Genomic DNA, 10,448 nt, shown 5'->3' on the forward strand with positions numbered 1-10,448 from the left:
AAATTGTTTGTGAAATGCAACAGCCATTCAAATCTTAAAAAAAAATAGGGAGAGGGTTCAAGGGGCAGTCTCTTCTTCATCCACATATTCGGTTTGCACTTCTACTGTATCCAACTTTGCACCAAGACGATTCTCCATCATGGTAAGTTGATCAACAATGGAAGCGAGTGAGACACGAACTTCATCTTGAAAAGCACTAAATTGAGACTGTAGGTCAATGATCTTGGAGAGAAAAGAATGTGAGGAAGCTGTAGAGATAGGATCAGCACAACCAGTACCAGGAGATGATGGAAATGGTGGTGGTGTAAAGTGAATAGGTGATGGAGAGTGATTTGGTGGTGGAGTGGTTGGCTTGGGAGAGAGAGGTTCATATGAAGTAGGCTCAGGAATTGTTTCAGAAGTGATATCATCAACCAATGCAGCCTTTTGTTTTGAAGCAAGCCTCTTACTCTTCCTTTGAACTGCTTTACCCTTCCTCCTTAATGCAATCACAACCTCTTCATTACTGGAATCATGACAGAGATCATGAGGCACTTCTTCTCCTAAAGCTTCTTCCTCTCCTTGTTCCCCCTCTTTTCTTGCCCCCTCTTCCTGTTCCCCTTCTTTTCCTTCTTCAGTGGGAACAGGCCCTTGTTCTTCCTCCTCTACTTCCTCTTCCTTTTCTTTTTCATTTTCTTTTTCATCTTCATTTTCTTTTTCTATTTTTTCTTCTTTTTCTGTTTCTTCTCCTTTTTCCTTCTTTATTTTTACTTCTTTTTCAATTTCTCCTTCTTCTTCATCCATTTCCTCCTCATCAGAACCTACATCAATTATTTCTTCTGATTCATTTACTAACACCCCTTCATCATTTAGTTTGAGATGCAAATTCTTCAGACATCTTGCACCAATTTTCATATTGGGACCCATTGGGAACTCCAGCCCATCCAATGGTACCCCAAACTTGCGAAAAATTCAAGTTAATAGCCCCCCATAGCCAACAACATTCTTTTTCTCAATGCAGTCAGATAAATGTGATATCATCAAAGATGGAAAATTTATTTTTATTTGATTATCCATGCAATAAATCAAGGTTGCATCACGTAGACTCACCTCACTCCTCTTGGAGTTTCGGGGCAAAATGAATCTTCGTGCAACATTGTAAAGTAATTTATGCATTGGAGACAAGATATTGTGACTGATTTTACCCTTCTTTTGTGTAATCCCTAAAAACTTAAAAATCGTTTTTTCATTTATTCCTGAAAAAACTATCTTTGCATCAACACAATATGTATCAAACCCAACATTTGGAACATTGAACCATTCCCCCAACAATGCGCTATTAAACTCTAATTTTATATTCCTAACCATACTAGAACACATTCCACAATTATTGGAGAAGTTTGAAATAAACTCTCGCATAATGTTTGGAAAAATGGGATTACAACTAAACTCAGTCATCAAAACCTCCCATTCTTGAAATTTTAAAATAGTATGCAGTTGAGGAAAGTGTGTAGAGTCATACCAGTACTTATCTACCCCAAATCCGACGGACATTTCCTTTGTAATCTCTTCAGCACTGTTAGGATCAACTTGCTTCAAACGCTTGACCGCTTTGGAGGATGATTCACTTTTTGGTGAGAATATTTTTCGTTTTGTTCCAACATTTTCAGTAGTTTCTTGGGATGGTGATGGTGCAGCTTTCAGTAATGGGGGTGGATGAACAATTTTTAAGGGTTTTGGCTGGATGTTTTGGTGGGATGTAGAGGCTTTCTTTCTTGATTTAGAAGTTTTCTTGCTTGATTTTGGTGTTTTCATGTTTGAATTTTGAAAGATTGAGAGAAGAGGAAGAACGGTTTCTTGAGACGGTTTTGAGAAGGGAAGATGATAGTTTGAGTGATTTGATGTGGTAGGGCTTTTTAAAGATGGCTGACGGTTACCTCACGTCCCATCTCATCAATGCCATTCATCATGGCTTTTGTTATGGAAGGATTGAGTGGAGTTGGAATTGAATTTTGGATTAAACCGTTTCCCTTAAAATTTTTATTTATTTAAGTTTAAAATGGCTAAACATTTTTCAAACAATATGATAATATAATTTATGATATCAAAATAAAATACGAAATCAAAATAAAGTAATTTAAAAAAATGAGTTATGATATTATGAAATATTATAAAGAAAATAACGAACATATTGCTTTGGTCTGATCAAATTAACAACATGCAAACAAGAGAATATTCATAGTACAAACTTTATTACGTGTTTACCTGATCCATGCAATAATTGATTCTCAATCAAAATATTGAGGTTGATTCCTGACCCTCTTTTTTCATGATGCTTCATTGGGAATTTTATGCAACCATCTTTAGTGGAGCTTGATCATACCAAGTTCCAATCTCATCTTTTCATATTGTTCCCTTGGAAGCGGTTTGGTCAGAATGTCTGCAACTTGTTCATTAGTATTGACATGCTTTAATACAATATTTTTATGTTCTACGTTATCCTTAAGAAAATGATGTCTAATGTTTATATGTTTAGCTCGTGAATGATGCACTGGATCTTTAGATATACATATGGCACTGGTATTATCACAATAAATAGGAATACATTCAACTTTAATACCAAAATCTCTTAGTTGCTGTTTTATACAAAGCATTTGGGAACAGCAAGCTGCTGCTGCTACGTATTCAGCTTCGGCTGTGGATAATGCAACCGTGTTTTGTTTCTTAGAACTCCATGAAACTAAAAATGAGCCAAGAAATTGTACCATACCTGACGTGCTTTTTCTATTAACTAGATCACCTGCATAATCTGCATCACTAAAGCCTTTTAAATCATAAACATCACTTCTAGGATAAAATAGGGACAAGTCGTCTATTCCCTTTAAATATCTCAAAATCCTTTTTACTGCAGTGAGGTGTGATTCTTTAGGATTTGATTGAAATCTAGCACATAAACCAACACTAAAAGCAATATCAGGTCTACTACCAGTTAGATACAATAAAGAACCTATCATACCTCTATACATAGTTTGATCTATATTAGTTCCATTTTGGTCTTCATCTAATCTAACATTTGTAGCCATGGGTGTATGGTTGGTTTTAGCATTGTTTAGTCCATATTTCTTAAGAAGTTCTTTGATGTATTTTTGTTGATGAATAAAAATACCATTTTCAGTTTGTTTAATTTGCAAACCAAGAAAGAAATTTAATTCTCCCATCATGCTCATTTCAAATTCTGTGCCCATAAGGTTGGCATATTCTTTACATAACAAATCATTGGTAGCACCAAAAATAATATCATCAACATAAATTTGAACAACTAAAATATCATAACCTTTGTTCTTAAAGAATAAGGTCTTATCAATTTTCCCTCTTACAAAGTCATTTCGAATCAAAAACTTTGATAGTCTTTCATACCATTGCCTTAGAGCTTGTTTCAACCCATAAAGAGCTTTATCAAGCTTGTAGACATGATCAAGATAAGAGGCATTCTCAAAACCAGGAGGTTGTTCAACAAACACTTCTTCATCAAGAAATCCATTTAAGAAAGCACATTTCATATCCATTTGATATAACTTAAAGTTCATAAAAGCAGCAAAAGAAATTAAAATTCTAATAGCCTCTAACCTTGCTACCGGTGCAAATGTCTCAGTGTAATCAATACCTTCTTGTTGATTGTACCCTTTGACCACGAGTCTTGCCTTGTTTCTTACAATTATTCCATGCTCATCTAGCTTATTCCGAAATACCCATTTCAAACCAATTACCTTCTTGCCTTTTGGTTTGGGTTCCAAGTGCCACACTTTATTTCTTTCAAATTCATTTAATTCATCTTGCATGGCTACTATCCATTCGGAATCCTTTAGAGCTTCTTCGTGATTTTTGGGTTCAAGTGATGATAGGAACGCAAAGTGTGCACAAAAGTTTCTCAGTTGAGATCTGGTTTGTGTTCCCTTATTCATATCACTTATAATCAGATCAAGAGGATGATAACTTTGGTATTTCCAAGGTTTAGGCACAAATTCTCTGGAGGGAACAGTAGCATGTTCTGATTCAGCATCTTGATTTGCATTTTGTTCAGCTACTGGATCATCTTAGTCATCTGCGGGAACAGTTGGATTGGGAACAGTCCGCTGGTCCTGTTGTGCTGGCAGTTCCTGGATTTGGTCAGTTTCTCCTGCCTCTTCTTGTATTGGTTGTTCACCTGCTGTTCCTAGATCTTGCATTTTAACTCCTTCATCATCATCTTCTAAATTTGTAAGACCTATTTTAATATTATTTGTTCCTATTCACTTGTTGAAAAGTTAGTTTCATCAAAAATTATGTGAATAGATTCCTCTACGCACATTGTTCTCTTATTGTAAACTCTGTAAGCTTTGCTATGTGATGAATAACCAAGAAACACTGCTTCATCACTTCTTTCATCAAATTTACCTATATTTCGTTTTCCATTCACATGAACAAAACATTTGCATCCAAACACACGAAAATAGGAAATATTGGGTTTGACACCTTTGAGCAATTCATAGGGTGTCTTAGAAGTGATTGGTCTTATTAATACACGATTAAGAATATAGCATGCAGTATTGACGGCTTCAACCCAAAAATTTCTAGGTAGACCACTAGCAATCAACATGGTCCTAGCCATTTCTTCTAAGGTCCTATTTTTCCTCTCTACCACTCCATTTTGTTGTGGTGTTCTAGGTGCGGAAAAATTGTGATTTATACCATGTTCATTGCAATAATTCATGAAGTTTGAATTTTCAAATTCTTTCCCATGATCAGACCTTATGTGAACAATTTGATTATTGGTAAATTTTTGTATTTTATTAGCAAAAGAAACAAACTGATCAAAAGCTTCATCTTTACTTACCAAAAATAATGTCCAAGTGAATCTACTATAATCATCAATAACAACAAACACATACCTTTTGCCACTACGGCTTTGTGTTCTCATAGGTCCACATAAATCCATATGAATTAATTCTAACGGTCTAGTGGTAGTCACCAAATTCTTTGATTTAAAAGATGACCTCACTTGTTTTCCTTTGGCACAAGGATCACAAATTTCTTCCTTAAGAAATTTTATAGCTGGTAGTCCTCTAACTAGGTCTTTTGATCTTAATGCATTAATTAATGAATAACTAGCATGACCTAGTCGCTTATGCCAAAGTAGTGGGTCTACTTCTATGACACTTAAACACGTTAGACTGGTTTTGGGAACAGTGTCCAGGTCCACTACATAAGTGTTCCCTTTTCTGATTCCCTCAAGCACAGGGTCTCCTGTGTTGTTCCTAGAAATTATGCATCGTTCAGAAGTAAATTTAACAGAGTTACCTTTGTCACAAAATTGAGAAATACTTAAAAGATTGTGTTTTAAATTCTCGACTAAGAATACATTGTCAATGGCATGGGAACTTGACCTTCCAACCTTTCCTTTGGCGATTATCTCACCCTTCATATTATCACCGAAGGTTACAGTTCCCCCATCATAGGCTTCAAGTGAGAGAAATTTAGATTTGTCACCCGTCATATGCTTGGAACACCCACTATCGAGATACCATGAGTTGTTCCCCCTCACTTGAACCTGCAAAGCAACTTAATGGTTAGGTACAGGAACCCAGTCATCCTTTGGTTCCCTGTCGATAATACTTGAATCATATTTTTTAATCCATATGCGTTCGACGTAATTTTTATTTGCTTTGGTATGCTGTTCCCTTTTTACACATTGATTTTTCAGGTGTCCAGTTTTGCCACAAAAGGAACAGATCTTACTATTAGGGAGATCAACATAAACCTTTTTCTTTTTATCATTTTTAATATAATCTAGACCTTCTTTACCTTTTGGTTTAGCATTTAGAATCCATTTGGGAACTTCATTGATTTTCCCTTTTCCTCTTGAGTTTATTTTATTTTTCAAATATTCATTTTCTATTTCATAGGATTCTAATTTTGATTTCATTTCTTGAAATTCCATGCTAAACTCATAAGTGGATTTATCATTTTCATCACATTTTAATCTTAGCAATTTGTTTTGATTTATTTCAATGTTAAGAATAATAAAAACGTGCTTTAATTTCTCCAATTGCTCTTTTAAAATAACATTCTTATCTAACAAATAAAAAAATCTACTTTGCACATCGATCCTAAAAGTATTCAAGTATGAGATGTGATCTTTACTTAACTTAAGGTCTTTCTCAATTTGGAGACACTTAGTTGTTTTTTCTTCCAACTTCTCTTGTGTCTCCAAAAATAATTTAATTAATTTATCCTTACTTAAGCTAAATAGATGTTTAGGAGATGAACTAGAAGACATTACCTCTTTTTCCTTAGTCTCTTCATGAGATGCCATGAGACATAGATTTGCTGTTTCTTCCTCTTTTGGAACTTCAGTTTCAGCTTCGCTTTCCGTATCACCCCAAGCTGCAATCATTGCTTTACGAAAATCTGTTCTGAAGTTTTCTTTCCTAGGTATTCTTCCAGCTTCCCTTGTCTTCCCTTTGCCTTTTTCATTCTTCCATAGAGGGCAATCCTTGATGAAGTGATCAGTACTTTTGCATTTGTGACATTCAAAATTTGTCTTCAAGTTAGCAGTTCCTCTTTCCTTATAATTTCTTTGATTTCCATATTTGTTGTTCCTGAAGAATTTTTTGAATTTACGTGCCAACATAGCAGCTTCCTCTTCACCAGCGTCTGATTCTTCACTATCATCCGCTGCCAGAGCCAGTCCTTTATTACGAGAACTGTCAGCTGTTCCCAAATGCAATTCATGAGTCATTAGGGAACCAGCCAACTCTTCCAAATTAAACTTGGTGAAATCTTTCGATTCCTGAATGGCTGTGACCTTAGCTCTCCAGCGTTCGTCTTGAGGAACACTCCTAAGTATTTTCCTAACTTGTTCATCAACGGGATTGATCTTACCAAGAGAGACCAATTCATTCGTGATATTTGTGAACCTGGTGAACATCTCTTGAATGTTCTCCCTAGGTTCCATGACGAACCTTTTATATCTGGACATCAGTATATCAATCTTGGAGCGCTTCACTTCACTGGTACCTTCATGGGTAACTTCCAGCAGGTCCCAAATCTGCTTGGCAGTTTTGCAACCCATAATACGATTGTGCTCATTAGGACCAAGTCCACAGTGAAGTAATTTAATAGCAAGAGCGTTCATCTCTATCTTTTGAAAATCTTCTTTTTCATACTCCGTGATTGGTTTTGAAATCGATTCATTGTTGGAGTTGATGGTTGTCACTTCGAAATCTTCTATTTCAATTACTCTCCATACTTGGTAATTTTCGGCCTTTATAAAAATTTCCATCCTATTTTTCCAGTAGGTATAGAATTTCCCATCGAACATAGGTGGCCTTTGCGTAGAGTACCCTTCTTCCATGCGTTCGTTCATCTTCAACATCTTGCAAGGGAACAGGATACTGCTCTCAGGATACTTATTCAAGATTGTTGTTTCTCAATTATTAATTCTTTTAAAAATAAAGGAAAAAACACAAATTAAAAATAAAATTATGGAACATTCCACATGGTAGCATCGAACTTTCATGAAATACGAGTGGTAGTATTTTTGTAAGATTTTTCCACATGGTAGCATCAAGTTTATGCACCATGTAACTGCCGTAGCATTTTCCGTGTAATTCTTGTCAAAATTTCCATTTAATTTACCATTTTGACGTTTCTACCCTTATTAGTGTTCGTTGTTGTCTTTGTAATTTGGCCTAAGCCATTTTTGTGCTCTCAAATATTAATTCACCATTTTGACATTTAATTCACCGTTTGATTCATCAATGCTCTTAAACTTTGTAATAATTTTTTTTATTCAAATTGTTAGCATTTTTTACTAAAGGTGCCTTAAGCACTATTACATAATCTATAATGTTCATTTAATGTACATAGCTAGGATTATAAAGTTTAAAAGGTGTATTTCAAGCACTAATAAATATTTTTACTTAACTAGGATTATAAAGTTCAAAAGGTGCATTTCAAGCACTAATACATATGTACTCAACTAGGATTATAAACTGGATGCTACCATATGAAATTTCCCTAAAAATATATATACTTAAAGTAAAAGTAAAATATAAAAATATAAAAAAAAAACTAAAAACAAAACCCACCCCTCCATCACCACCGTTAACCCCTGTTAGACTGTCACCCTCCATCACCACCATCAACCTTGTTTGATTGCCATCCTCCATCTCCACCATCCACAGTTCAGATTATTGATGTTTAATCAATAGATGAGATTATTGTAAGAAAATCGCAAAAAGGTTGAATTCAGGGTAAGTTTTCCAATATTCTATTATGCAATTACACCCCCTCATATGGTATCAGAGCCACGATACCTCTCACCCGTCATATTAGCTCTGATACCATATCCAAAAACTAACTCAACTAAAATGTTAAATTAATGGTTGTTGCTCCAAGATTTTTTATACATTCCATGTAGAACTCCACTATTATCCTTTAGTATTATATGTTACGGTATTCAATATTAATGAGTTTTTAATCAAACAATTCGTGCCATGACCTAAGTCAAACCAAAACTCGATTCCCATGTTTGAGAGTTTTCAAACTAAATTTTGAACTTCTTTAATTAAATATGACCTACTGTGTATGAAGTTTGTGGAAAGAAAGTATGTACTTTCGGAACTAAATTATTTTTAAAGTTGCACATCATGGTATATTTAAAGTAGCAATCAAAAGTCATAATCAAGTCATAATACATGTATTTTATCAGCCATTATTTCAGTGTCTATGATCAATGGTTTTAAGATCAATGGTTTTAAGGTATCTTCATTCATTTGTGTAACTAGTTAGTTATTTGTTTTCATGCACAGGAAGACTAGGTTCAAATACCAGACAAACAGGGGAAATTTTGATCAATGGTCGAAAACAAACTCTTGCTTTTGGAACTTCAGTAAGACATCTCAATTCATCATAAATTCATTTTATATGCTCAGTTTTTATGTTTATTAGTTCTAAATTGCATGTTTCTGTCCAAAACTTTAGGCATATGTAACTCAAGATGACACTTTAATGACAACATTAACAGTAAAAGAAGTTGTATACTACTCAGCTCAACTTCAACTGCCAGATTCAATGACTAAATCCCAGAAATTAGAGAGAGCTAAGGATGCAATTAGAGACATGGGTTTACAAGGTTGTGTTAACACAAGAATAGGAGGTTGGAGTGTTAAAGGTCTTAGTGGAGGACAAAAGAGAAGAGTTAGTATTTGCATTGAAATCTTGACAAAACCAAGGTTATTGTTCTTAGATGAGCCTACTAGTGGTCTTGATAGCGCAGCTTCTTATCATGTCATGAGCCGAATCATCAAGCTTGCCAAACAGGATCATAGGACAGTTATTGCATCGATTCATCAACCGAGCAGTGAAGTCTTTGAGTTGTTCCATAATCTTTGCCTCCTCTCATATGGAAAGCTTGTGTATTTTGGTCCCGCTTCAACTGCTAATGAGGTACACCTTTTGCTCTAATAGTTATACTACTATTATATAATCGAAAATAAGACTGCAATTGGTGGGCTGAGGGGTTGGGCCCTTATCAGCCCACTTGTAGCTTTTCCCAAGGATACGGGCCTATACTGGGTAAGAAAAATATTGACTCTGGTTAGCCTTCGTAAAACTGGAAAACCGGCTCAAACGAACGAAACCCATTGACACTTTGCATCATTTTATTTCTCTGCACAGTTTTTCGCTTTGAGTGGCTTCCCCTGTCCAAGCATGCGAAACCCTTCAGATCATTACCTAAGAACCATCAACAAAGATTTCGAAACTGCTGTAAGTAGTGCTCCTAAAAATCTGTAGTTATGATTGTATTATTGATCATCAAATAAAACTAAATATTATACTATTTGCTGTACATGAACTTATAATTTTCATTGTGTAAGGATATTGAGCAAGGTTTTGGTGGAAAGAAGAGCACTGAAGAAGCAATAAACACGCTGGTCGATTCATACAGATCATCACAAACATATTCAGAAGTACAACAACAAATTTCAATGATATGCCAACAGGTAAATATAAACAGGCTGATAGTTACTCGAACGATTGAAGTCTACTGATTCTTATTGAACTAGTATGATTTTGATAGTTAGCTCTAAAAGATTGTTGACGTTGCAGGGAGGAGGTTCAACCGAATCAAAAAGAAATCATGCGAGTTTCATCACACAATCGATTGTTCTCACCAAAAGGTCATTCGTGAACATGTATCGTGATTTGGGGTACTACTGGCTTCGGCTTGCAATCTACATTGCACTTTGCATATGTGTGGGGACTATATTTTATGATATTGGAAACTCTTACGGTTCAATTCAGGTAAATCAAATCTAAACTATCAAATTATTATGGTTTAGTTCAATGAAGTTATATTATATGAAATAACAAAAAATAGTATGATACTTGCAGGCTCGAGGATCAATGCTCATGTTTGTTGCAGC

At 35.0% G+C, this 10,448-nt stretch overlaps 1 protein-coding gene across 1 annotated transcript in view; it reads left to right on the forward strand.

The window, feature by feature from the left end:
• LOC130808396 (ABC transporter G family member 1-like) overlaps nucleotides 1–10,448 on the forward strand; it is a 26,444-nt gene that overhangs the window by 12,798 nt on the left and 3,198 nt on the right. Inside the window, exons 3-8 of the mRNA XM_057673872.1 lie at nucleotides 8,832–8,911; nucleotides 9,004–9,468; nucleotides 9,700–9,789; nucleotides 9,900–10,025; nucleotides 10,132–10,326; nucleotides 10,417–10,446. Coding sequence (XP_057529855.1) covers nucleotides 8,832–8,911; nucleotides 9,004–9,468; nucleotides 9,700–9,789; nucleotides 9,900–10,025; nucleotides 10,132–10,326; nucleotides 10,417–10,446 — 986 coding nt within the window. The remainder of the gene's footprint in view (nucleotides 1–8,831; nucleotides 8,912–9,003; nucleotides 9,469–9,699; nucleotides 9,790–9,899; nucleotides 10,026–10,131; nucleotides 10,327–10,416; nucleotides 10,447–10,448) is intronic.

The sequence above is a fragment of the Amaranthus tricolor genome, chromosome 3 (assembly GCF_026212465.1).
Source record: "Amaranthus tricolor cultivar Red isolate AtriRed21 chromosome 3, ASM2621246v1, whole genome shotgun sequence".
Lineage (NCBI taxonomy): Eukaryota > Viridiplantae > Streptophyta > Magnoliopsida > Caryophyllales > Amaranthaceae > Amaranthus > Amaranthus tricolor.